The following is a 27787-nucleotide window of genomic DNA, read 5'->3' as shown; positions in this document are numbered from 1 at the left end:
TGGGTGGAGAGCCTTATCCCTCACCGTGGCTTCCCGCCTCATCCTTCAGTGTTTGCTCTTCCCCCAGGTTGAAATGTTCCTTCTCGCCTACGCTGTGCGCCACACCATTCAGGTGTACCGGCTCTCCAAGTACAGCACTGAAGAGTTCATCACCGTCTATCCCACCGACCCCCCCAGGGACTGGCCGGTGGTGACGCTGATCGCCGAAGATGACCGGCACTACAACATCCCTGTCAGAGTGTGTGAGGAGACGAGTCTGTGAGACACTCCTGGACAGCCTGGTGCCGCGGCTCGGTCCTTGGGACTGCAGGTCCCTTGGAGTGACCTCTGAGGACTCTTGGGCCTTGTGAGCCAAGCTGGACTGGAATGTTCTGACGACTAGCTTTTGATAATCAGAATTAATCAAGTTTTTTCCCTCACCTATGATGCACTATATTTCACTGGGGGCCTTCAGAGCACACCTGTTGAAAGGTGCAGACTACATCTCCATAAAACAAACACATTTGTATCAGAGACTTATTTTGGAGAGGAATATGTTCAGAGCTCTCTCTAATAGTAAACTGGCTTTCCGTTTTTTTTAAAGATGGTAATTTTTTTGTTTTGGTGGTGATGGGTCTCTGCAGTGCCCTTCCTGTGCACCTACGCGGTCTGCTTACATAGTAGAGTTCTGGGACAAAGCTTGTCAGTGGCCCAGCCGTAACATCCTCCGATAGTCTCATCGAGCAGTGGTTTGGATTTACATGTTAATTAAAGCTGTTCTAAGCAGATTGTCTAACGGAAGGTTAAGAACTGGGTCCCCAATAGTGAGTTATTTAAAGGCTGGAGAGGGAGCTGCAGGAAGAGGCAGTGGCAGCAGGACGTCCTGACTCTGAAGAACGTGACAAACGCCTGCGGTTGGGAACACACCGGGTCTGGTGCTGGGTGCAGGCGCTGGGTGCAGGCGCTGGGTAGTTGGCGGGTGAGCGCAGCTCGTCGCTCTCTAGGATCGGGGCTGCTCCTTAGTCTCCACTTCCATGGATCCACCATTTTATAGTCAGAACAAGGCTTAGATCCACCTGCTTTTTTAGAGGAGACCAAGGCCAAGTGATTATTTTCTTGGAGAATGCTTCCGTTGCCAAATCCGTGTGGCTCCTCTGTTGGATGAATAACAGCAGAGCGTCTCAGGCTTTTTATGGGTAAGATTAAACAGAGCGTGTGCTTAAAACTGACTGCAGCAGCATGGCCGAGCTGCATCTGCCCTTGATTTGGCTATGCCCTGGGGAGGCAGTGTTCTGGCCACGAGTGATTGCATGTCACAGGCTAGGGTGGTGCCTGGGGGCTGGACAGGGCAGCCCAGCTGAGCGTGGTCTGCATTAGGGCCCGAACCATCCACGTGGGGCGTGTACTGTGGCCACGGCACAAGGGACGGGACGTGTCACTCTTTAGGACTGTCAGTGGCATCTGAATTGGCTCAGTATTTGTGGACGTGGTGTTACCCTGAAGCACTGAGCTTTATTTTATAGTAAGTAAGATCTTTATTTGGTCCAGTTTAAGCTTATAGTTTATAAGCTATCTAATCCATTGTTGTTGTTTTTTTCTCAGAGGGGCAAACCTTTTGTGATAGTGTTAGTTTTGCTTTCACTTAAAAATTAAAATTCTTGGTTGAGAAAACTCAGAGGACACATAAAACTATGCAGACATTAATATTGATATTTTTCCCATTACCTCATCAATAATATTCACCACGTTTTGGTAGCTACTTATTCATTGGAGTGTTTGAATTAAATTCTGCTCTAAATGTGTGTGAATGTGTTGGAGAGGCTTTGCTTTTCACTGTGAAATGCAATGGTGCCTCAAATAAGGAGGTACCTAGAAGCCAAATGAAAGTAAAAATGATGAATTCTTATTGGCTTTGATGCTTCATTTTATGTAACTTACTTTTCATGTAACTTACAACAGGAAATGCTTACCGTTCATTCTTGAACATTTTTAAAAGCACAACTTCAAACACTTAGGTTGTATAAGGCAGTAGGGGTCTGTGTCCATCTAACGGTTGGTTCATAGCCGCTGCTGAATTTAATAATACTCATGATCACCTGTCTTTGCATTTTGAGAATGTTCTAATCTTAGTGAACTTGAGTTGAGCTGGTCTGGGCAGCTTGTTTATGTTTCATACTTTTTTCTTGTTCCTGTGTGTGATATTGTTAGAGTGTGTGCAGAAATTGTGGTCTTAACCACCCCACTGATAAAAATTCACAAGGGTGCGTTTAAGTTGCTCTCTGTCCCAAGGCCTTATTACACTCTGCTGTCAGACTGCCATCTAGGCTTAGAGGGATCACAGCATAAGAGAAGTAAAGCTTTCAAAGAAACAGTACTTCAGGAAATATAGATGATTGGCCAACTTTAAAAATGTTTCTTTTTGTTGCAACATGCAACTACGGTTGCCCCAAGTTTTAATTCCATTTTTCATTCCTGGTCTTGGCCTGGTCGGGTGACATCAGCAGAATTGAGATTGAACTGAGACCAAAATGGATTCAGGAGGATGACCTACTCAGAGGGAATTTCTAAAATGATAGTGTTCCAGAAAAAGGAAGGTAGTAGGAATGACACTGTGCTTACTTTCTGTCCCAGAGTTTATTGCAAGAGTTCAGTGGTTTTGGACCCTATGGTCTTGGCAGAAGGCTAATGTCTACCTTAAACAGGCGTGACTTAAACCTTTGAGCTCATTTAAGGTGCATTAAACCTAAAAGAACTTCCCTGTAACAAGTTCCATGGAATTAACTCTGCTCCCTGAGAACTTTTCCCACTTCCCCTCCTCACCTGCTAAGCTCCTACATTTACAGCATCCATTGATTTCACTCATAACACATGGAACAGTGAGGGTGGCAGCTGAGAACAAGCTGCCAAGGTGTGCTCTTTCACTTATGATCTCATTGTCGGGGGGGAGGGGCGGGGATTTGATCTGAAATGTCAGTTCCTCTTCCTTAGAATCCAGCATATCCAAAAATGCTTTAAAGGCACAGAACAGGATTGACCCTGCTGTCTAGATAGAGCCATTTACACTTTCGTTATTCTGTTACACATTCGGTTAATATCTGATCAATACTGGTGTTTTTCTCTGATTGTGGAAAACAGACATTGCCTTTGTTTTCTTTCATTATTCTTTTTTCCCTCCAATTCTAGAGCTTATCAAGTAAAATCTCAGGCCACCTGAATCTCACACCTCTGTTGGAAGAAACACCTTTGTTGGTTTTTGTGTGCTTTTGTTTTCCTTTGTTTTTTAAGAGGCTGTGTTATTCCTCCTGCCCTCTTCACCCCAAGGTGCTCTTTCACTTGAGAGTTTGTAGTCTGCTTTTTGAAGAGCTTCCAGATGGTGACGGTTAGGTGCTCTCTCCCCTTTAATGATCTAGGATTCTTACCTCACAGCGCAGAAGTAGGACTCAGATAGGCTTCCTGGCTTTTTCTCCTTTTTGGTGTTAAAGTTGATTGTTTTCCTCTCTCTCTCTCTTTCTAAAGCAAGACTTGGCAGGTACTCCCCCCTTTGAAAGCCAGAAAGTGTTTTCAGAAGTGTAAACCTCCGGGGAATGTTACTTGTAGGCATACACAAAAATACATAGGTGCCTTTTTAAAAAGATCTGTATCTACTTAAAAGCAATAAAAAGGAAGCCCTGAATGTGTGTGGAGTGAATCTGAAACTGAAATGTGTGTGAAAGGTATAGAATCCACAAATAGTTGAGCAAAGGCAGGGCACAGTGTCAAGTAATTTAAAAATGGCCCAAGGAACTGTAAGAGGTGAACTGAAGGAGGAGGAACTGATTTTAGATTTAAAATGCCTTTTAAAAACAAAACAACAGAGCCTGACAGACCTCCATGGCTTACGTCATACAAGGATAAAAATCTGAACCAGTGGAAGACTTCTGTGTGTGGATTCTGCAAACTCCTTTCTCTAAAGTTTGAGTCCCCTACTTAACAGAAGGAGACTATGTAATGCTTAACTCTTTCGGAAAAACTTGGTGATGTCTTCTGAGGGGCTGGAGAGATCAGGGAGCCATTGCTGAGTTATGCAGTGAATTAAGACATGGGCAGCTGATGATTAATGCCTGTGTGATCCAGTTAATAACTTGGAGCTGTGAGAAGCACAAAACTAAACTGGTTTGGCTCCTCCCACCCTTGGTAGCAGTAGCAGTAGGAGCAAGGCAGGCTCGGCCGTGACCAGAAGGGACGTGTGCGTGTGTATGGATGTGCCTGCTTGCTGGCCTGCAGTCGCATTGGGACGTTCTTACGTAAGTGAGGTCCCACAGCCTGAGACCCGGCCACATTTGAGAGGGTGAAGGTGAGCTGTCCCGTTTGCATTTTTTTTTTCATGGTAAATTGATATCTGTTACCGGGAATGGTGGAATGGGTTAGTAGGCGTAATTGAACTATACAGAGTGGTCGTTAACTCTGGAGATAATTGTAGTGAAAAGTCATATCAACAAGCCACTTACTGCGTATATCTCTGTTCCCAGGCCTTTATGGCCATCTGTATATTTCCATATTTTGAATACTCATTAATAGGGAGAACACTGACCAGAGCTTTATCGCATTCTTGTTGATTTCTTGGGTGTAGTTGTGGGTCGGGGTGAAATCGCCGAAACATGGGTAATCCAAGGAAAGGATACGGGGCTGGAGATAACCATGGTCTCGGCAATCTTTTGGGGGTGGTTGAGCTTAATTCTGAACTTTAAAATAATTTTTTGTACTCAAGACCTTTTGTATAGTGAAAAGTGCCTTGATCTGTGTTCTCATAAATGGTGCTAAAATACGGTACTCCTACAGGAACCAGAGCAATCCACAGTAATGTTGGTCACGTCGAGTATTTCGTTGTGGGAAGAAAGCCAAAGTGAATGTATTTAATGAGCTCCCTTCTCGTTTCCACTATCTTTATAAAAACGTTGTGGTATTGTTACTCACCTTTTAGCCGCTTCCAACTCTCTGTGTTGTGAATTCTGAGAGGGTAACGACCCACCTTCTGTCTCTGGCGGTGGTTTTCCTTCCTTGTCAGCCGGGCTGCGGGCTGCAGAGGGAGGGCAGCCGGGAACGTGGTGTGAGCCTGGCCCGCTCGCCTTGGCTTGTTTAGCAGAGTGTCCTGTTTACACTGTGAAGTGTCAGCATCTGTCAGAAACCGCGCCTGCTCAGAAAACTGTGCCCCCAAGGCTCCCGTCAGCTTGGGGCCTTGGTCCTACCTGCATCCGCGGCAGGAGTGTCCCCCGTGATGTGTTGAGTCTTCGTCTTCACCGTCAGAGGCAGAGCCTACTCGGGTTTTGCTGCCGATTCCCTGTAGCAACCTGGCCACTGAGGATTGTAAAAATAAATAGCAAAAAACAAACTTAGAAAATAAAAACTCAGAAGCCTGGCTGTGTTGCTCTGGTTAAATGCCTGACTTTGAGGACCTGGGAGATTTGCGTTCAGTGCTTTAGACTTCCCAAGACGGGCCTGTGATGCCTGATGACTTCACAGTGCCGAACCTGTAGGAAGTGATCCGCCCAAATTAGATGCACACTTCTGGGCCCCTTGGGTCTGGATTCAAGACCAGTCTCATCACCCACTACTCGGGGGAGCTGGGCCCAGTTACCCCGCCTCTGTAGCCTCAGTCCTCACCTCCACCACGGTCTGTCTCCCCTGCGGGTGGGGGGAAGCAAGGTGCAAGCACTCAACAGAGGCTTCCTGGAAGATCCCCTAGGCCTGCAAAGCAGGGCTGCAGTCACAGTCCAGACCCAGCCTGGCCGTGTGTTTGCCGGGGAGAGGCCCTCAGCGTGTGCAACGTTCTTAGGTGTTCAAGAACCAACCAGACCGATGGGAGCGCACCCAGAAGTATGATAGCAAGAACTTGGATGCACTGCGTGTGAATCGGACTGCCGCTGAAAGAGGTTAATCACCTGAAGACGGGGGAATACGGCGGGCTTTCACAGGTATCCCTGGGGTTAGAGGATGAAGTTTCAGCCACCGGTGCCCTGCCTTCCTGTGAGTCAGAGAACTGAGTCTTTGCAAAATGGTGCTGGGCTTCTGAAGAACCCGCTGCTTAGGGGTTGGGCATCCAGAGGGCAGCAGTGGCAGGTGGGTGATGGCCGCGAAAAGACCTCCCATGCCAAACAGCAACAGCAAGCTCTCCTTCCTTCACTGCCCCATTCAGTTGCGTTAATAAACTAAATGCTGTAAATACACTCTCCCCTTTCCCCCTCCTCTTGTCTGAGTTGTGGTGCTGCCCTCAGTTCCGAGGGCAGCGTTTCTGGCATCTCTCCTCCATCACCTCCCCCCATGGTAGGAAGTGTGGAGAAAAACAGGGATCTGGGCTGTGGATCCTAGGGAGGCCCTTAGGAATTATAACCATCAAATGATCAAGAAAATACCAACTGTCATATGTGTGTAAAACGAGAGTATTTTTGTGTATATACAGTACATTCCCACTTACCATGTCTCCCTTGCTCGAAATCTGGGCATTCGTTCTGCAGATTCTCTAAATTGTCTCCCCTTCCCACTCCTCCAGCCCCTGCCTCTTATCTGGGCTCCGTGTGAGTGACCTGGTAATGACCTTCTGACTTGCTGGGTCTGGAGGGCTCATTCCAGACTTCCAGCCCCCAGCACAGCTGCAGAGGCAAAACCGATTTGGCCCTGGGGCGGAAAAGCCCAGGGTGACGCTCTCCCAATCAGCTCCCTAGGGCTGAGTGTGGATTCTTCCCCTCCCCTGTCCACGACCCTGCAGCCCAGCCCTGCACCCTTGCAAGACCCTAGCAAGATGGCTGAGAGGTCTCGTGATGATGGTTTTTCATTCTCTGTTACAATTTGGAATATTCATTTAAGCTAAGGACACTGTCTTCCAAATGCCCGCCTAATGCCGTCTCCCGAAATCAGGAACTGGGATGCAGTTTATGGCAGATAAAAACACTGCCGTGCTGTGCCATTCCTGAGGAGACCGCACTCCTCAGAATGTTGGAGAGGATGCTGAGAACATAAAGAGCAAACACGCAGTGGAAGTTGTCTTTTAACGTACTTGGAGATCACATCCTGATGGTGCTAGATGGTGAGGAACTGTGATACACTAAGGTTTAAAAAAAAATCTTTAGAACAATTTTATAATTAACATCATTGGCTATTTCCAGTGTTCTCAATTATAAGTAGTGCTATAATGAGCCTTCTCATTCATCGATCTTTTTATGCATCCTTAAATTGACCCTGTTTAAGGCTCTTGGAACGTATTTCCAACCTTCCCTTAAAAGAGTTGCAGGGGGCTTCCCTGGTGGCGCAGTGGTTGAGAGTCCGCCTGCCGATGCAGGGGACACGGGTTCGTGCCCCGGTCGGGGGGGATCCCACATGCCGCGGAGCGGCTGGGCCCGTGAGCCATGGCCGCTGAGCCCGCGCGTCCGGAGCCTGTGCTCCGCAACGGGAGAGGCCACAACAGTGAGAGGCCCGTGTACCGCAAAAAAAAAAAGTTGCAGGAATTTCACCCTCACCAGCAGGTACTGCGGAGTCCCCTGGGTGACACTAGGGGTAATTTAATTTTAAACTGACCACGTAGCAAGACAAAAGAAAAGAGAAAGGAAGGCGTTCAGCTTTAAATGGCTTTTGATTCTCATAATGGTGAGCATTTTTCCTAGATATTTATGGGTCAGTGGTATTTCTTCCCTGCGTTGCTTTTGTACGTCCTTTGCCCATGACGTTAACCTCTTTCCCTAGTTGAGTGTAAGCTTGAAACATGTCACCGAATTGTCCTCTGAAGCGGTACCGCTGCTCAACATTCCGCTGCAGAGGAGGGCCACTTTCCTTAGGCCCTTGCCAGCGCCGGGCTCTGTCGAACTTTGCTCTTTGCTGAGCTGCGAGTTGGACTAACAGTCTGTGTTCCTTTCCGCGAGCGAGGCTGAGCCCGTTTGCCTTTGTAGAAGCCGTTCACGGGGCATTTTCTGGGAACCGTGCGCTCATTCCCTTTGCCCAGCTGACAACAGTCTCTAACTAGCCAGTTGTATGTGAGAATACTTCCGGTTTTCCCATCTGTGTTTCACAGAGAGACTTAGGGCTGGGAGCTTCCAGAAGGGAAGGCCAGCAGAGGGGCTGTCAGGGATCCGCGTCAAGCCCTTTTGGGGGAACCGGCCCAGGTTTTCTTAGTTCGTGGAGAGCTTGACCTTAGCGACAAGAAGAGGGGGTTGGAGGTGAGAAGGCTGCAAGGAAGAGGGCTGTTATGCAGGGGGCGTAGAATCAGTGTGTGTTCAGGGGAGGCGCGTGGGAATGACTTCATTCATTCACCAAAGAATGTCTGCTCTGGGCAGGCACGTGCCAAAATGGGATGCAAGAAGAGCCGGCCCAGCGCTCCGCTCTGCATCCCTCCCGGCCCCTCTGAGGCCCTCTCACCCCTTCCCGTGCATTTGTAACAGAGGCGCTGGACCAGGGGTAGAATCGCTGATCACTTACTGCCCCGTCGGAGTTGGAGCGGGGGCAAGGAGGGAGGGCGGAGGGTGAGAGGTTTTACTCTTGGTGGTTGCTGTCTTACGCCAGCCTTGCGCCCTGGGCCTGCCGGGGCTCAGCTCTTGTTCTCTCGTTCTCACACGGGGTGCTTCTGGGGGCCTTTGGAGACCCCGCTGCCCCCAGCTCAGGTCCTCTCCTCGGCAGTTCTCCTGAGGAGGCTGACGGCCCCGCCCCTGGCCCACCACTTCCTCTTTTGCAGTGCCAAGGGTGCAGTGTTACCTCCAGCTTCTTTCTTCTGAGCCCCATTCACCCCCTCAGGACCTGAGATGACCCGCAGGTCAGCTGGTTGATGTGTGTCGCCCAGGCCTTGTTCATGGGGAAGACCTCGGTGCCCTGGTGAACGTGGCACGTGCCACCCCCCACCCCGGGCCCCCTCTCGTGCGGCTCACCGTTCCGTCAGATCGGACGGGCGAGTTGGACACCCGTCCACCGAGCGCCCACCACGGTAGGGGCCCATCTCAAGGTCTCTGAGTGTCTCCTGCAGAGCCTGGTCTTTAGGGTTAAAGTCTCAAGGGACCCCCTTCCCCCTACCCCACCACACACGCGTGCACACACACCCCTGAGGAGGGGCAGGCTCATTGTAGTGCCTCGAGGAAACAGTCTCTCCAAATTCGCTTTTTAAGATACCTCTTCTTGGTCCTTTGATGCCCTCATGGTGAGTGAGGGATGAAAGCGGAAACAGGTTCTGGAAGCGGGTGTGATGTTAAGAAGCTTGGTGCAGGAGGCTGGGGCGCCATCAGGAGTCCCCGTTTTATATTGCTGCTTCTCTTTGGGCGTTAGCATCCTCCTTTCTGGCTGAGCCCTTGCTTACTGCATGTAGCCCAGACTCAGCCTGGCGCCCACGCATGTAAGCGTAGGGCCCTCCTTTCAGCACCCCAATGCCTAGCGAGACAGGAAGGGCCAGCCTGGAGGAGCAGGGTGAGGTGGGCAGGCAGCTGGGAATGGTTGTGCAGGTTGTGCACTGCAAAACTCTAGATGTCATTCACATGATGGTCCAGGGGGACACATGAGCTTGGAGAAATAAGAACCAGCTTGGAGGCTTTTAGCATCCAGGCCTGAGGTGACCCGGAGCCCCTGAACTAAGCAGTGGGACTAAGACAGTGCAGAGGAAGGGACAGAAGTGAGAGATAGTGGGAGAGAACCGACAGGGTTATTAGTGGCTTGACTGAGGGAGAGGTGGGACACGGTGTGGGCTGGTTTCTGGGTGGGTGCCCATGTGATTCACCTAGTCAGGAGGTGGCATGGGGGGCGGGGCGGAAGGGTGCTAAGGCCCCTCTGGGACCCTCTGAGGAGATGTTGGGAGGTGACTGGACTGCAGCTCTTGAACAGGTCAGGGCTGGAAAAACAGCCCTGGGGATCCCCAGTGTGTATTTGGAATTGTAAAACAGGCCCAGGTTAGGTCACCCAGGAGCGTGTAGAGCTGGATTCCCAACTGAGGTGGGAGCAGGCCTGTGGTGTAGGGGGCCGCTCTGGGTCTCTCTTAAAGAGAGTGGAATTAAATAGCATTGAGAAACACAGTTGGAGGGTGAGGAAGGCTGCTGAAGTCTGGGCCGTGGCAGCATTTAGGGGAAAGGCAGAAGAACAGAGCTGAAATAGGACGTGGCGTTGCCAGGCACGGGGAAGAAATTGCTTTTTGACTCCATCATGCGTGAACTTGGGAGCCTCTGTCCTAACAGGGCCCCAGGGCTGGGGGACACCGGAGCCGACCACAGCCAGCTTTCCTCAGCCACTTGCCATTAGAGCAAGAGAGCCTGGTACGTGAAGCAGATGAAAGAAGTTTAGGTGTGTAGTATAACGTAAAGTTTGATCATAATAGTTCTATTTGTTCATTCTGTTTTGGTCTTTGGATTCAAAGGTTCTGAACCTAAGATACGACTAGTCTTTGTTTTGTTCTGTAAAAGCTCTAGTAGTTTTTCTTTGTTGAAAGCAGGCCGGCAGTAATGTTCATAGATTTGTTGGCCGGGGCACTTCCAAACCACTTGGAAGGTTAGCAGACATGCACGCCAGTCTTCACGCACTGCCATTGGTAGCTCTGCAAATCCTGATGTCGCAGTAGATGAGGGCTAGAAAAGATCTCGTTCTAGAGCAGAGGAGGCGGAACCAGAGGCATCCAGTAACTTGCCTGGCTCACAGCTAATAAGCCACAGAGATAGAATCAGGCCTCGCGCTCCTGATTTCTTTTGTTCCTTTTGCACAAAGACCAGTGTGTTGAACTGTGAAATTAGCACGGTATGTACTGGCTTGCATTGTCCAGTGAGAAGCCTGGAGCTTTTGGGGGGCAGAAAGTAAGAATATAAGCAACGCCAGTATACCTTTCATCCCAGCATTGCCTTTAACAGTGTTGAAAAGGAAAACTTAGAAGAGGGCGTAGTTTTCTCCCTGATATTAACAGAAACACCCCTTAGATTGTATCTGTGAATGTATCCAAACTAGTTATCATAAGCAGAAACATTCTGGAAGTTTGCTACCATTGCCTTATAAGGTGTGGATGTGGTGGCTTGGGATAATTCACAGACAGGTAAAGGGGGGGAGAGGCAGGCATTTCAAAACCAGGAACTGGCTCATGACGGTTACTTTGACATCCTCCTGATTGGAAGCCCTCAGCCCTCATAAACGAACACATGTATGAACACTAAAGGTCTTCTGCAATGTGAGACAGGGTGGGGGTGAGGTGGGCTGGCAGCTGGGAATGGTTGTGCAGGTTGTGCACTGCAAAACTCTAGCAGGTGCCATTTACATCGCTGTCCAGGGGGACACACGAGCCTGGAGAAGGAAACTGTTTTGGGGGCTTCTTTAGCATCCGGGCCTTAGGTGACCAGGAGCCCCTGAGCTAAGCCAGTGGGACTTAAGATGCAGAGGGAGGGAGGGATGTGCGAGAAACTAGGAGGGAAACTGATTGGGGTTAGTGGGACCCCCACTGGCGGGGGATGGGGGTGTCGTGGAGTAGGTTTTGGGGAGGATGATAATGTGATTCATCTGGGACATCAGGAGAAAGTATGGGAGGGGTGAAGATTCGCCCCTTGTGGTAGGACTGCTCCCCATGGGGAAAATCGACAATGCTTGGGCCAGCACAGCTCCACATCCTGGCATCACAGCCAAGCAGGAAGACATGCCACATCACAAGTGCCATGGGTGGAAAGAACGATGACCTCTTCGACTTCAAAAACCTGTAATATTAGAGGCAAGTAATAGGGAAGCATGGTAGAGGTAGGGCTGAGATCTTTGGTTTAACTCAAAAACGTCATGAAACAGTAAAGAAAATATGCGATCTCAAGCAAGTCAGTAGCATGCGAACATCCTTGTTGATTACAGGCAGGTAGTAAAACACATTCTCTATATAATCTTTCATAGGAGGTTAAAAAAATGAGAGCCATCATTCTCTGAGGTTAAGACGTTAGGGTTTAAAAAGAGAAATGCTTTTCACATAAAGACTGATAAGAGCAAGAGTCCCTTAGATGTGGGCAGGAGGGGTTTTCACCTTCTTTTCCTCTCACTTTCCTAAAGCCGGGCTATCTGGTATCCCCATTCTAGAAGGGGTGGGGAGAAGCCGGGCCTCAGAGAACTTTCAATATTATTGCAGTTATGGGAAGTAAAAATTCATTTTAGTACAGAATAAAAGTTGAAGAAATAGGTCATATTTAAGTAAGACACAGAGTTTGGGGAAGTATCCCAGTGGGTAGAGGTTTCAGCTCTTTACCAAGGTAAAGGGCGAAATTTTAATATCCATGTACGTTTGACAAAAAAAGGGAAATTGTAGTCAGGATTAGGTAACCACGTAATTTGGGGTGTGTAAACAGAATAATGGTTAGAATAAGAAAATCAAGAAACTAAAAGCAATCTCAATCAATATGCTGGCCGTTTAAGCTTTACTTAAAGTCAAATTAGAGTATGAAAGCCATTTGACAATATATGAGCACAAATTTCCTCCCCTCCAAAAAAAGTCCACAAAAGAAGCACATATAAATGCTCTTAACAGTGCGAAAACTTATATCTATTTAATCCATACACAGCACCTGTTTAAATGCAACATATATTTTATACCGACCTCTGCAGTCAGTTTTAATCAAGGCTCCACAAATATTTTAATGTGATTTATTGGTTTCGACAGTTTAAATTAAACCCACAGTTTTGATGAAAAACTGAAAAGCCTGTAAGCTGACAGCCACACAGAGAAAAATGACTCCCAGAAGACTTAACTTCTGTTAAAAAAAAAAATTCTGGATCACTGCTAATATTCAGATCAGAAACGGAGAATGAGGTAATTTTACCTTTCCATTGCAGGATCCCGTACCATGTTCTAAACCCCAGATCCTGCATAGACTGTTAGACCAGGAAGGAGCCTTCGCAATAATGGCCTGAGCTTCTCATTGTTCGGGTGACCAACCTGGACAGAATCCCGTTTGTGGCGCTGTCAGGACTCCTGAAGCTCTATGACTAGCTCCTTGGTCATTCCAGCTTTAGATATTTGCCCTCTCAATACATCACTAAACAAACCGAATAGAGCATGGCCCAGGGAGCAGTGTATTTGCCCAGAAGCCCTGCGAATGTGGTACCCCTGGGGGCGTGGCCTGCTTCCCAGTGACTGCTCCATGCTTTGGCTGCTGGGTGACTGGTGGTCATGGGAACCCTGTACCGCCTTTGTTCCACCAGAGTAGCGTGAACTTCTCCTTCAGTGTCCGGTTCATCCAAACTGTGGGTCCCCCGTGTCCGCAGCCCCACACTTCAGGGAACCAGAGTCCACCTGGCCGTAGTGTTTCCCACCCCCAAGACACCATTTCTTGTCCCTGGTTCATGGTTGGAGAACATCTATGCCTCTAAATCTTATAGTAACGACCAATCTCCATACGTCACTGAATTTCCACGAAGCTGGAATGGTGAACGAATGGTACAAGCAGTTTTAGCTGGTCTGCCCCGTCTCCCCGCTTCTTGAACCTAAGGAGACCACATATACTGCTGGAGAGAGAAAGGCCTCCTGGCTCTTGTGCGCTTCTGTTTGCATGTATGGATTGTAGAAGCCGATGCCAAATCTTGTTAGTGAAGTGCACTTCGGGTTACATCTCCTAACTTAAAAAAGGGTACCATATAGAAACGTGCTGAAGCCGTGGGTAGGTGACAGCAATCATTAAAAGTGCGTGGATCTTACACAGTCTTTCAGAGACCCTGGTTGATTGCAAATGAAGCAGAGAAGAAAATTCTCCCGGAACCACGTGGACTTGGCAAGGATGATTTAAAAAAAAAAAGACTTTGGAGGCACATCTTTGGTGCTCTTTGCGTAGAGTGCAATAGCTAATAGTTCTAACCTCCCCTCTGGAGGAGAAAGTGAAATCTTAAGCTCTCACCAGCTCGCCTTCATTGTTTTCCCTTTTGAGATCAGACAGTGAACTCTATAATTCGTGACAGCTTTTCTGACTTCGGAGTGGGGTTTGGGCTATTTTGATTATGTAATACCATATCCCTCATTTTGCACATTTGGGTAGTTAATTTTAGACATATAACCTTTAAAAGGGCAGGCAACAGGGTCTTTCCGTGTATCTTCAGATTTTCTCTACATCCTGTTTTCTGTGTGGTTAGATCAGTCGATGAATCACGTGATGTTTTGCTGCTTCAAAGGACAGAAGTAGAGACTCCAAGTAACCACGCAGAGGAGCATCCTGAATGTTTACCAAACACGTTGCTTAAAAACACGCTCTTCATGAAAGAGCCGTGCGAGGGCGCGCCTGAGGGCGCCTGTCTTCTCAGGAGGTGGGCAGGAGCCTGCTTCTAGGGAGTTGGCTGCACGTGCAACACGGGCGTCTCAGCACTTACAAGTCTCCGCGAGCTATACAGCCCTGCTCATTGCACTCTTGGTTATATATTTTAAAAAAAGGTTAGGACTTAGAACATAAAAGGCCCCTTTCCTGGACCATGCACTGCTTTGATTGATGAAGACCTCATCCTAGGTTTAGAAGTCAGCTCGCCTGCAGAGAGGCCAGAAACCCTGACTGGTGGGTACACGCCAGCTCATGCAGTCCTGGGCACTGGTCTGTGTAGAGATTTACATAAGTAGAAAGATTATTAAATACAAGAAAATATTTCTCGAGATAATGTCATTTAATTACACCTATATAAATACTTTCTCAGTCTCTCTCCCACTTCAGTTTGAAGAAAAAAAAAAAAACCCAGTCAGAGAACTACTGAGTCTTTAAATGGATGTGTTTCTGGAAACTAAGGGTACAAAAAGGTGGCCCTCCCCCTGCCCCTTCCTTCCAGAAGACCCCCAAATGAGAATGAGGTAGGAGGGTAGGGAGGTGTTAACTTTTTCACCTCTTGCTCTAGAGGTATCACTGAATAACTTTTCTGATATTTGGGAAATGCAGTGATTATCCCAATCCCAAGAGAGACCAGAAAAGGCTGCATGTGGGGACCACAGAGCCGGCTCCTGGTTGGGAAGTGCCCTGGGGTCTTGATGGAGCTGGACTACAGCAGAGGCCCTGGGCCTCCTTTCTCGTGGGCCTCCCGGGCACCTCCAGACGTTATTTGCTGGGAGGACTTGGGGAATGAAAAACCAAGCGCTGTTACTACTGTCGTGAAGCCTGGCCCCATCCCATATACCCTAAACTATCACTAAAAGTTTCCATTTCTGAGGGTATGGGCCATCCCTGGACAGTGTCAGAGCCAAACCAACTGCTGGCGCAAAACACATGTGCAGAACAAAGAAGATGGACTTTTGCTCAAGACCAGCCTGAGGCAGGCAACGAGGGGGGCGTGCCTGGCTCTCACACAGTGACGTAAACCAGCGGCCTTTGTGCCCAAATGAAAGAGTCTCAAGTGAGGGCTTCCAGTTAACGGGCAAACCTCTGGACACGCCCTGAGCCGAGTGGCGGCCCTGGAGCAAGCCCAGCCTGCTTCCTCCGGCTCAGATCTTGGTGTCTCGCCCACGCCAGTGACACTGAGGTCCCGCTCAAAGCCCACAGCAGCTGCGTTGAGAATGACCTCGCCTGTGCCCCTCAGAAAGCAGAGAGGCCACGCGACAAGCCACTCTTGACCTGCGCTGGCCCAGAGAAGGCCCTCGGGATGGAGAGACCACTCCGAGGAGCCCAGACTTCTCAGCATCTAAACACAAGCAGCTTGATGCCCCCGTGGTTTTGGATCCCGTGTGTCTACGAGGCATGGGTCCACACTGTGAAAGTCACGTCTGGTCTTTCCACGGTCCTTGACCTGAGACCCTCCAGGCACGGCTTCCCTAAATACTTCTGTCAGCTGAGTGACTCGCATGGAAAAAGAAACCTGGGTTGGAGGCACATTTCTTTGGGCGGCGAAGTCAAAGGGGTGCCCCCCTCACGCTGAAAAGTGGGAAGGAGACCCATTCCTCTTCCTCTCCTGTCTGTGTTGGTTAGAACAGCTGCAGAAGAACCTGCCAGCCGCGGGGTTTGCTCTGGAGGTTAAGGTGTGTGCTTGTCAGCCCAAGCTGTGAAGTGACTTTAGCAGCCCAAGCGAATGAAGGAACCTGGGAGGAGAGGGCGTATGGCTGGAGGAGAAAGGTTTTGGACATGTGCGCCCTGCACAATCGCAGCCCCGTCATGGTGGCCTGGGTCGGGGCTTGTTTCCTGTGTTTTCTGAAACTCTTAACAAAACACCCTGGCCCGTGACTCTTATCACCGAAGGTGTCTCTGAGGTTGTAATGCTGTGTTCTAATCGCATAATGAAGAGCCTAGCTGGTCTTCCCCGATTCGGAGGGAAAGAATTTGCTTTTTCAATTTACTCTTTAAGCTCCAACCCCACAAGCACGAAATACTAGTCACACATGTTAAAAAATACTGCTGTTTAATTTTCTAGTCACGTACTTTAAAAAAGCCGATACAATTAGATTTTTTCCCCCATCTTCTCAGATCTGCCCCTGAAACCACCCCAAAGCGATGCATTCTTAATTCTCAGCGGAAAACCCGCTCAGAGGAAGCACATGAGGATTTGTCCCCCAGGGGTCGCTGGGTGTCCAGACATGTGAACGAACCCTGTGATATTCATGGCTGACTCCGAGCCTTTACATTCTTTTTTTCTATGAGGAACAATATGATTACACGGCACTGAAAGCAATAAACGCAAAAGGCTTGACGACTTCTTTCTTTTTTGCCCTTCTAGCATAGATTTCCATTCCCACTATTGTCTACGTCAGCTGACCCATTTATACCCCTGTTGCTCATAATGAAAAATAGTTCTCTTGTCATTTGCTGACCCTTACATTTATGTACAAATGACAGACTGTAAAACTGCTGCAAACAAGACACACTGTTCATCGATACAATACGTTTCAACTGCAGGTATGCTGAGCACACGAGCTGTCACCGTATTGTATTAGAGACATTTTATTGAAAATGCGAAAATAGGAAATGTATCGTAGCCTAAAATAAATTACATAACATATACAGTATATATTTATATCTTTAAAATATTTTTGTGTTTAGGTTCTTTCAGTCTAGGAATTTTGACTAAATCAAGAATTTAGTGAACTGTGTCCATATTTTTTTTTAAAGAAAAAACCCGCTTTCCAAAACTTAGAAAAATATACTGCACTGAATGGATTTCAAATGTGTCATTTCAGGGAATATCACATAGTGACTTTGCTGTCGTTTATAAAATGTCTTGCTTTCTCGTGTGGTGTGAGAGGGGAGTACAGAAGTACACTCGGAATTACCTGTGCCGCACGGTTAGGACCAGGTCATAACTCTACTTTCAAAGTGATGATACAGCAACCTGGCATTAGAATGCTAGATTATGACTTAAAGCTTCAGTTCACTTTAAAAACTAAAACGTAAAGTTAGAATGCTCCGTCCGTTTCCCTTGCTCTAGTGCCATCTTCAGGAAAGGTGAGTGGAAAAACAAGCCTTCAGGGAAAGTCATGCCCAAGGACGCGGCAACCCGGAGATGCGCTTCGGGACAACTTTAACAAGGCAGCCCACGTACGTACAGGACAGGGCCTGAAAGTGCGCGCGCACTCAAACCTAGGAAGAGGCGAGGTGAAGTGCTATCGTTTGCATGTGTCAGTTTCTGCCCCCAAGGCACCTCACACCTTCCCACGGGAGATTATTTCCGTCCGTCCACCTGTCCAGCGCGTTCACACGTCGCATCCACGGTGCGATGCCTCTGAGCCACATCTCTTGACAGTCACGTTACTGGGAAGCCGACCAAAGAAAGCCGAGTTGTCACCTATTGGTTCTCAAGAGCGATGCAAGGGGACAGGGTCAGTCTGTGGCCCGCCGGACGGTGGTGTCTGAGCGGCGATGGACGGCACAGCCGCGGTCCTTTGGTTCCAAGGGGAGACTGTCCGAGGGGGTGGGGAGGCAACGTGGGCTACGAGGCAGCTATGTCTTCGGGGTTCTCACGGAGCGGGGGCATGAAGTCAGTCGTTTGGTTTGTTTCCACGAAGCAACGGCGAGACCGTTCTGCAGGTCCTCACATCCGCGTGGGCATACCCAGTATGCCAGAGTGGCCGTGAAACCGTAAGATCAAGGCCTCTTTCATTACCCAAGCGAAAACCAAAGACGATAGCGGAACAAAACACGACGGGAGAGCGGATGACGCTCAAGTGTCATCTCGGCCGTCCCTGCAGCGCCCGGGCGCCCGCGCCTCATTCGCGCCCCTCCTGCATCTCCACGGCGTCCGTGCCCTCCTCTGCTGGAGGTACGTCCGTCATCGCCGAGTCCTCCCCGTCGGCGGCCGACTCGTTTTCCATCTTCTTTTTCTAGACCAAAGCAGACTCATCAGCGCGGGGCCGGGGCAGGGACGCGGCGCAGCAGAGCCAAAAGCAGGGGGAGGCCACGGGGACTCCTCGCCGCGGACTGGGATCTCGTTTACGGCTGGGGCGACCTCGCCGAGGCTGCATCTTAGGCCAGCATGTTGCTTACAGTGGGGTTACTCGGGAGTGGACTGTGTGCCTGGCTATTGCGTTAAGCATTCGGGGGCGCGGGTGAGGGGTGGGCGGATCCTGTCTCCCACCTCCCCGCCCGCCCATCAGCTGATGGAGACCTGCCTTTGCCCGAGGACGCCACTTCCCTGCAGCCCCTGCCAGCGGGGGGCTGTGCCCTCCCCTCCCCTCCCCTTCATGGCCATACGCAGACCGTGCAGACTCTGTCTCCCACACCTGGGGAGTGCCAGGCAGGTGCGCGGTTCTGTCTCCGTCTCTCACCTGTTTCCGATAGACGTAGCAAGCTGCTATGGCGACCATGGTGGATTCTCCCACAAACCCCGCGAGGAGGGAGCCCACGCCCAGGGTGGCTCCGTGTACCCTGGGGATGAGCACACAAAGGCCATTTGTCTGTTAAAGCCCCGCTGAGGCACAAAGAGAGTCAAAACCCAGCCAAAACCCAGGAGAGGTGTAGACAACAGGGGGACCTGACGATCGCGTCCGAGATCTGCTGGTTAGGGCTGCAGCTACTAAACGGACCACCTGCGGGGGGAGGGGCCTGGAACTCCGGGCCCAGGCAGCTCTCACTCCCGCCGTTGGGTCTCAGCTCAGCATCTCCTGGGGGAGGGGCACGGCTCCCGCTTGTGAGCTCACAGCATCCCGCCCGTCCTCTCTGCACGGTGAGGTTTCCCAAGCCGTGGGACGGACCATGCCCCTTCCCCAAGGGACCGGGAGCCCCTGAGGACCAGGGCGACGCCCTTGCTCCCTTGTGTTTTTCACCTTCCCGTGGTGCCTGCCACGCCGTGATAGATGCTCAATGCGGTCTGTGTACGGGCCTGACCCCGAAAGTACTTTTCTAGAATGGATCTCGACAGCCTCCCGCCTGGGCCTGGGCAGCGAACCAAGGCATGCCCCGGCATTTCTAACTCTAGATGTGCTTGGGGATTTCGCGGGAAAGAGCAGATGTAACCTTCTGGACAGAGCGCGTGAGTCCCCCCGACCACGTACCCCAGGTAGGGCAGGACCACGAGGCTGGTGATGAGCACGATGATACGCAGCACAGAGCTGGGGGCCAGGACGAAGGTCTTCTTCAGCGTCATCAGCCACCCGGTGAGATGGGCCCTCACGGTGACTGAGGGGAGAGCCGAGGACTCGTCAGCAATGCCCCGCTTCTCCCAACCCCCCAGAGACCCCGCAGCGCATCCAGGGTCCCTGGGCGGCTGCGTGGGACCCGGGCCTTGCTGCCGTTGCCCTGCACTGGTCACCTCATCTTTCCACCGGGGCTGCAGATCCCCCCGCCTCTGGGCCTGGGGGAGCCCCGTGCCCACCTCGGCTCCCTCGCTTCACAGCCTTAGTGTCCAGAGAGTGGGTTGTAGGCGGCCCCTTTCGCCGCCGTGACTGCCATCCCCAGGGCATGGGGCTGCTGCCGGTCCCTCCCCGCCCCCCGCCCCCGCCTAGCCTCAAGCTCTGATCACGCCGGTCTAGAAAACTCAGAGAGAAGCGGCAACTTGATGGTGATCCAGGTTGACTCTGGGAGGAGAGGAGCTGGAACAGAAGCTGGGGTTCCCAGCCCGCAGGCTGGGGGAGGTGCTGAGGCGGAAGGCGTGGGTGAGGAAGAGGGACGGGCATCCCTCCCCTGTTTCCTCCCCAGCATCCTGACCACTGGTCCTCAGCTGGCTCCCTCGTCTTCATAAAGGCCTCACAACGTGTTCCCGGTACCCCGTCTGTCTCCCCACCCTGACCTGTGAGCTTCCGGAGGGCAGGCAGGGCACCGGCCCCAGCTCCAAGGACAATGCGTCAAGCACTGACGGGCTGGTTTGGGGCACAGACACCCTGGGCGACATTTAGGTTTGATCTGAAACCGGGTGGGGTTTGGGGAAGCGGGAGGCTTAGCCCTTCATCCCGTGTGGGCGGCAGCAGGCATCGGTCTATGGAGGGGGAGGAAGTGCTCATTCCTGGGGTGAAAGCTCGTGGCCAGGGTACGTCTGGAGGAAGAATCTGCAGTCTTCCCGGTCTGACGCCGGGCGCTGCCCGCCCCAGGTGGAAGCACTGAATTTATCAGACACAGACACTCACTTGTGTTTGGCCAAGGGAGAGGGTGAGGCCGCACGGGCGGGATGCTAACCTGATTGGCCCAAACCCAGCAGGTGGCGAAGACAGGTGGGGCCGGCTGTCTGCACACCCCGTGGTCTGACAGGCGAGGTAAGACGAAAGGCGAGTCCCACCCCAGTCCTAGCTCTGGGACCTCCAGCACCCGCTCAAGTCCAGGCTGGGGAGTCAACGACACGTGCCTTGATCTCCACCAAGTGCAGCCTCTTCCAGGTGGCGCCAAAGCTTGGCTCCCCCGGTGACCCCCACCCCACCCCCAAGGACCAGAGGGCACCCCAACAGTCTCCAGGAATGCCTGGCATCTCAGAGCAGGGGCAGCTCATGGCCTGACTTGGGAACAGGCGCAGGGTGGCAGGTGTGCCATCGGCCCCGGCTTCGACTAGCTCCACGGCCCATTTCTGGCCTCGGCTCTGACTGTGGATTCTTCTTTTCTCCAGCAGTCCTTTTAGAGCCTCAAGACAGGTATAGATTTGTGTAGCCATCACCGCAGTAGAACAGAACTGTTCTACTGCCCCTGGAACGTCTCATGCTATCCCTTTGGGCTCTTTTGACTGAGTTTGCAACCACTGTCCTTTAAGAAACAAACGACACCTGTTCGACTGGTTTCTCAAACCTTCAACTGACTGGATACTGTCTTCGCATCTTTTTAATCCACTGTGAAATTTGAAAACTTAAAAAAATTTTTTTTTTGGGGGGGGACAGGACTGCAAATGTTTGCCAACAAAGAAGACTGAATCGGGCATGAGGGGAAATAGGAATTTTTCTTTCATTCTCTGTTTACCTGGAACCGGGAAGAAGGAGAAGATTCGCAAGGGAACGACACAGAGTTCTGCGAAGGCGAAGTCCACGCCGATGATGTCTATCAAAATTTTCTCGGAAACGTTGGGCGTCCAGAACATCACAAAACAGAGCTGTGGGGAAGAAAGGCGGGAAGCGAGGTTGTTAGAAAAAGGTGTACGTAAGTGAGATGGGAAGGCAGGTGTCACGTGATCCCCGAGGAGCTAGGAGAGAGGGTGAACCTGCCCGATCGGGGGACTGGCACACGGGTCCTCGAGCTGCCTCCGCCTTGCTCTGTTCTCACCTGACAACACAGGCCCTGGCCCATCCGCCACACCTGCCCCAAAGGGAGCCTGGCAGCGGGGCCCATGTGACAGGCGGGCATCTGAGCGGGTAGCCGGGCCAGTGTGGAAGGCTTATCTAGGCTGCTGGACAGCTCAGTTAGTTCAGGGTGAGCATGTCTATTCATGTAATTTTTACATTAATTTTAACCAAACAATAAAAAGTGACCTGAAAGCATCTGGACGCAGGCAGAATTGCAACTGAACCGGATCTGGGAGTAGGAGAAAAGGCGAGGGCAGGTTGGGAGAAAGCTATTGCGGGGACCAGTTCTTAGAGGCCTGACTTTTTAAGCTTTGTGTGTGTATAACCGATTGAAAAGCTGAATTTAAAAATGCAACGCTGTAACTTTGGAAGAGAATGTCAGAAAAATGCCAGTTGCATAAAATACTTCTCTCCCTTTCTTAAGATGTAAGTGATTCTCTAAAATGAAAGTGAATGCATTATAAAACGAATTGCATTCGTGTACAAACAGAACACTGAAGTTTTAGACTATTATGACCTTTAGGCTTTGGGTAAATTAAGTTTCATGGAATTAGGCTGGTCCTGTTTACTACGTCATGTTGAAATATGTTAAAAAAAATACCTTGGAGGGTCTGTTATAAATACGTTTCACTTTTATAAATGCAATGGAACTTTTATTCTACTTGTATTTTTCAGCATCTGGGAAGAATATCCCACTTGATTTTCAAAGATGACAGATGTACCATCATTTAACCCTACTGCCTGATGCATGTACTTACACCCCATCTCTGACATGAAGGGAAAAGTACTTCCTAAGATCTAGCAACTCGGAGCTCGGAGGCTGTATTACCTAGCGTCCTGGACAAGTAGCCCTGCCATCTTTTCTCACTGCAAAGCTGCCAGCCTGAAATGGTGAGCTGTCACTCACACCCACGGCCCAGGAATGGTGGCAATTTCGTGATACGTTCACAACGACACTGAGCACAGCACTGGGACACGGTTCGTTTTCTTGACAAGTAGATTGATCATCCCTCCCTTCAAATATTTTCCACAGCAGTAAAGCTGTAAAGAATTAAGATAAGTGAGCATCGCCCCAACCCTGGACTTGATTGTGCAACAGGACTAACGGAGGATAAGCTATCCTGGGTTTCCTCTCTGGCTGGAGGGAGCTCTCTAGGCTGCGTTCTGCTAAAAAAAAATAAAAAACTTAAGCTTCCAGGAAAACCATCGGCAGGCTTTACTTATTTTGTAGCCAGTGATTATCTGAATGTGAGATAATGCCTCCTGTTGCAATCTCTCTGTGCCTTGCGAAATCGCCGTGAAGTGCCTTTTAAATGACCACAAACCGAGGAAAAAGGAGCGTGTAATTGCATGTCAGAGAGGAAGGTGCAAGCAGGCACCAGTGGCAAAGGTCAGTCCTCCCTCTGGCTTCTCTGCACAGATAATGGTCACCTGGAGGCTCTCCACTGCCCTGGAAGAGAAGGTCAGTAACCTTTGGAGGCGTCCAACCTGAGGACGCAAGATAGCAAGTGCATCCAAATTACCGGAGACGCTGACATAAATACCGAGTAACCAGGGCGGGTGACTGCAGTTCTGGTCCCTTGAAAGCAAAACAGTAAGGCTCGGTGGATCTCTAATAGAGCTTCCCAGGAGGGAGGCTTGATATGTCATTTCTAAAAGTCGACAGTATGATTTAACTTGACACCACTAAGCCCCTCTGTTCTCCATCTGGTATCTGTCTGTGCCAAAGACACCCTACAGGCTCCTATCAAGGCCACGTGCCACCGAGGTACTTCTTCTCGGGTTTTCAGCCCCACGCACCTAACAGCCTAGATTGGGTCTTTCTAGATCGGTGTAACTGAATGCTCTCAGTCTAGCCCGGGGCTTCAGCAATCACAGGTTTAAAGGGAAGGAATGCCACATGGATCGACGCTTCCTTTCTTTTCCTCCCTGAAGTCTCTGGATTTGCCCCTTTGCCTTTGCCATACTTCCACTATGAAAATGCTCCTTACCTTCCAGCACGTTCTTTAAAAAAAAGTGACTTATTTCCAGCATTGCCCAGAAAGAAATACATGCAACCCGGAAGTAGGTTTGGTGTTGGTTAAAAGCGGCAATCCCTGTATGCAGATCAAATTTTTCCAAGAAACATACTGACCCCTAGCATCATAATCAGATGAGATTTAACCAGTCTGTTGCGGAAAATAAGACGCTCTAGAAGCTAACCTAACAAAGAATATTTCAGGAAAAGTGTCTTTCTGAGGAGTTCGCCCAGAGTAGTCTTGACTTAGAACATGCCCTCCTAGTTGACCAGGACATGCCGTTTTCCTCAAATATTTGCAGAGCCTCATGACGTTGACTTTTCCACACCAGAACGCAAACCTCATAAGCTACTGACAGTGAACATGACTTGTTCCCGGGAGTAGCTGCAGGGTTGGGTTTTCTGCCGCTGAGCTTGCTGTCAACATTATCTCATTAGGAAGCAGCCAGCGAAGCACAACCACCCACTCCATGCCCCGATCTTGGTTCTTCTATTTATTCTCCAATAAAAGGAACCAGGGGTCCTTGGAGAAATGGCTCACTGTAGGACTAGGGTGGGAACTATACAAGACCATCAGCTTGGAACGATACATCGAAGGACACGGGAGTCCAGAAGAGAGAGCTCCCGCTGGCAAAGCTGGAGGAATCTGAGCAACAAAAAAGGATGTAGTATTGAATTATGAGCTACAGCACAGAGCAAGTACCCATGAGTCTATACTGGTATATATATAAACAGATAGGGGCAAATCTCCAGCACAGAATAGAATACTCCCCCCTTAGGGAGGTGGAGGCATAGCTCCCCACTCCTGGAGTGTGGGCTGATCACAGTAACTTCCTTCCAAAGAAGGACAAGATGGAAAAGGGGAAAACGACCTTCACGGTGGAGAAACCTGGCAAACATAATGGGCCAGGTGATCAAGGTAACATCATCAGTGATGTCATGTTGAGAGCACGTTCTCTTGAGGAGATGTGATGAGAATGGCCCTTTAACTATGTGGTTTTCCTCCCGAAAGCCCATATGCCCAGTCTAACCATGAGAAAAACCCCAGACAAACCCAAATTGAGTGACATTCTACATAGTGCCTCACCGGTAGTCCTCGAAACTGACAAGGCCACAAAGACAAGCAGAGTCTGAGAAACTCTCAGAAACCAGAGGAGGCTAAGGAGACAAGATGACTAACTGTAGCGTGGTGGCCTGGATGGGATCCTAGAACAGAGAAAGGACGTGAGGAAAACGCTCATGAAATCTGAATGAACTGTGGAGTTTAGTTCACGATAACGTACTGGGGTTGGTTCCTTATTTGTGACAAATGTACCACAGCGGAGTAAGATGGAGTGTGGGGTGAAGGGTCCGTGCTATCTTCACAGTGCTTCTGTAAATCTAAAATAATTCTAAAACCAAAAGGTTAAAAAAAAAAAAAAAAAAAAGAAGACCCATGACCCACTCCTCTTTTATTTGACAGACTGTGACTCTTTTTCTGAGGTCCAGGCACTGACCATGAAATTTTTACTTTGAATTTTGAGATACTTATTTGTTTTTCTTTTTCTTTCTTTTTTTTTAACAATCAGTGATTTGTTTGCTTGCATCATTTTAATCCATTTCTTGGGAAGATTCGGCATCTATGTCTATGACAACAGTGGCGGGGATATTAAAATAGCAAACACTATGTAGCACTTCTTATGGGCCGGGAACCGGAAGAAATGCTTTATACATACTAAATCATTTCATCTTTACTTTCCTATGAGAGCTGTACTATTACTACCCACTTTACAGATGAAGAGACCAGGCACATAAAGTTTTCTTCACCTGCTCAAGACCACACAGCTAGCAAGTGGCCCAAACAGGACCCCTGCCTCTCTGGTTAAGCCCCCAAACACGTGATCAGCATGTCAGTGTTGTGGGCATGGTTCCAGAGTAATTTTCAGGACAGGATCACTGCCACCTGCCATCACAGACAAATTCACAAATGTACATGATGAAGAATGCACATCGACTCATTCACGACATTTATCTGCCCCAATGCAGCTGGAGAATACCTGAGCTCCCCTGTGTATCTTTGTGGGGATAGAGGTATGGGGCTTATACCTGCAGCAGATCACAATTTCCAGGTTGGGAGAGACAAGCGTCGTTTCTACAATCTCAGATTCTCATGCATCCCTCTAGGGGTCTCCCCATTTGAACCCCTACCCTAGATACTGATGAAAACAGAATCTACTTGAACTATTTACATTGTTTTTTAAAGTTTAGGTAAATGAGAGTATCATGTTATTTAATACATTTATTAATAACATTTCTCCATCTATTCTTACTTACCCAGTGCATTATTTACCTGTCTCGTCTAGATGAATTTTTGTTTGTTCTTCTTTCTCTAGTTCCTTTAGGTGTAAGTTTAGGTTGTTTATTTGAGATGTTTCTTGTTTCTTGAGGTAGGCTTTGTATTGCTATAAACTTCCCTTAGAACTGCTTTTGCTGCATCCCATAGGTTTTGGATCGTTGTGTTTTCATTGTCATTTGTCTGTAGGCATTTTTTGATTTCCTCTTTGATCTCTTCAGTGATCTCTTGGTTATTTAGTAACGTATTGTTTAGCCTCCATGTGTTTGTGTTTTTTACATTTTTTCCCCTGTAATTCATTTCTAATCTCACAGTGTTGTGGTCGGAAAAGATGCTTGATATGATTTCAATTTTCTTAAATTTACCGAGGCTTGATTTGTGACCCAAGATGTGACCTATCCTGGAGAATGTTCCGTGTGGACTTGAGAAGAAAGTGTAATCTGCTGTTTTCAGATGGAATGTCCTATAAATATCAATTAAACCTACCTGGTCTATTGTGTCATTTAAAGCTTGTGTTTCCTTATCAGTTTTCTGTCTGGATGATCTGTCCACTGGTGTGAGGGGTTAAAGTCCCCACTATTATTGTGTTACTGCCCATTTCCTCTTTTATAGCTGTTAGCAGTTGCCTTACGTATTGAGGTGCTCCTATGTTGGGTGCATATATATTTATAATTGTTATATCTTCTTCTTGAATTGATCCCTTGATCATTATGTAGTGGCCTTCCTTGTCTCTTGTAACATTCTTTATTTTAAAGTCTATTTTATCTGATATGAGTAATGCTACTCCAGCTTTCTTTTGATTTCCATTTGCATGGAATATCTTTTTCCATCCCCTCCCTTTCAGTCTGTATGTGTCCCTAGGTTTGTAGTGGGTCTCTTGTAGACAGCATGTATATGGGTCTTGTTTTTGTATCCATTCAGCAAGCCTGTGTCTTTTGGTTGGAGCATTTAATAAATTCACGTTTTTTGTTTGTTTGTTTTCTTGCAGTACGTGGGCCTCTCACTGTTGTGGCCTCTCCCGTTGCGGAGCACAGGCTCCCGACGCGCAGGCCCAGCAGCCATGGCTCACGGGCCCAGCCGCTCCACGGCATGTGGGATCCTCCCGGACCGGGGCACGAACCCGTGTCCCCTGCATCGGCAGGTGGACTCTCAACCCCTGCGCCACCAGGGAAGCCCAATAAATTCACGTTTAAGGTAATTATCGATATGTATGTTCCTAGGACCATTTTCTTAATTGTTTTGGGTTTGTTTTTGTAGGTCCGTTTCTTCTCTTGTGTTTCCCACTTAGAGAAGTTCCTTTAGCATTTGTTGTAGAGCTGGTTTGGTGGTGCTGAATTCTCTTAGCTTTTGCCTGTCTGTAAAGCTTTTGATTTCTCTGTCAAATCTGAATGAGACACTTGCCAGGTAGAGTAATCTTGGTTGTAGGTTCTTCCCTTTCATCACTTTAAAAATATTGTGCCACTCCCTTCTGGCTTGTAGAGTTTCTGCTGAGAAATCAGCTGTTAACCTTATCGGTGTTCCCTTGTATGTTATTTGTCGTTTTTCCCTTGTTGCTTTTAATAAATTTTCTTTGTCTTTAATTTTTGTCAATCTGATTACTATGTGTCTCGGCATGTTTCTCCTTGGGTTTATCCTGCCTGGGACTCTCTGCGCTTCCTGGACTTGGGTAGCTACTTCCTTTCCCATGTTAGGGAAGTTTTCGACTATAATCTCTTCGAATATTTTCTCAGGTCCTTTCTCTCTCTCTTCTTCTGGGACCCCTATAATGTGAATGTTGTTGCGTTTAATGTTGTCCCAGAGGTCTCTTAGGCTGTCTTCATTTCTTTTCATTCTTTTTTTCTTTATTCTGTTCCACAGCAGTGAATTCCACCAT

The 27787-nt window shown here is 49.0% G+C and overlaps 2 protein-coding genes across 6 annotated transcripts in view; one reads left to right on the top strand and one right to left on the bottom strand.

Annotated features, from left to right (window-relative positions):
- OTULIN (OTU deubiquitinase with linear linkage specificity) overlaps positions 1-5374 on the top strand; it is a 32753-nt gene extending 27379 nt beyond the window's left edge. For all 5 annotated transcript variants that reach the window (XM_032629249.1, XM_032629247.1, XM_032629251.1 and 2 more), the window contains one exon: positions 68-5374. In XM_032629249.1, coding sequence (XP_032485140.1) covers positions 68-262 — 195 coding nt within the window. In that variant the 3' untranslated portion in view covers positions 263-5374. The remainder of the gene's footprint in view (positions 1-67) is intronic.
- Positions 5375-16259: 10885 nt separating this feature from the next.
- ANKH (ANKH inorganic pyrophosphate transport regulator) overlaps positions 16260-27787 on the bottom strand; it is a 142780-nt gene continuing 131252 nt past the window's right edge. Inside the window, exons 9-12 of the mRNA XM_032629246.1 lie at positions 21246-21375; positions 19364-19487; positions 18638-18737; positions 16260-18193 (exon numbers count right to left, since the gene is read on the bottom strand). Of these exons, the coding sequence (XP_032485137.1) occupies positions 18080-18193; positions 18638-18737; positions 19364-19487; positions 21246-21375 (468 nt within the window). The 3' untranslated portion in view covers positions 16260-18079. The remainder of the gene's footprint in view (positions 18194-18637; positions 18738-19363; positions 19488-21245; positions 21376-27787) is intronic.

This window comes from Phocoena sinus, chromosome 3, assembly GCF_008692025.1.
Source record: "Phocoena sinus isolate mPhoSin1 chromosome 3, mPhoSin1.pri, whole genome shotgun sequence".
Lineage (NCBI taxonomy): Eukaryota > Metazoa > Chordata > Mammalia > Artiodactyla > Phocoenidae > Phocoena > Phocoena sinus.
The sequence above is the reverse complement of the archived record's forward strand: the minus strand, read 5'-3'. Positions and strand labels throughout refer to the sequence as shown.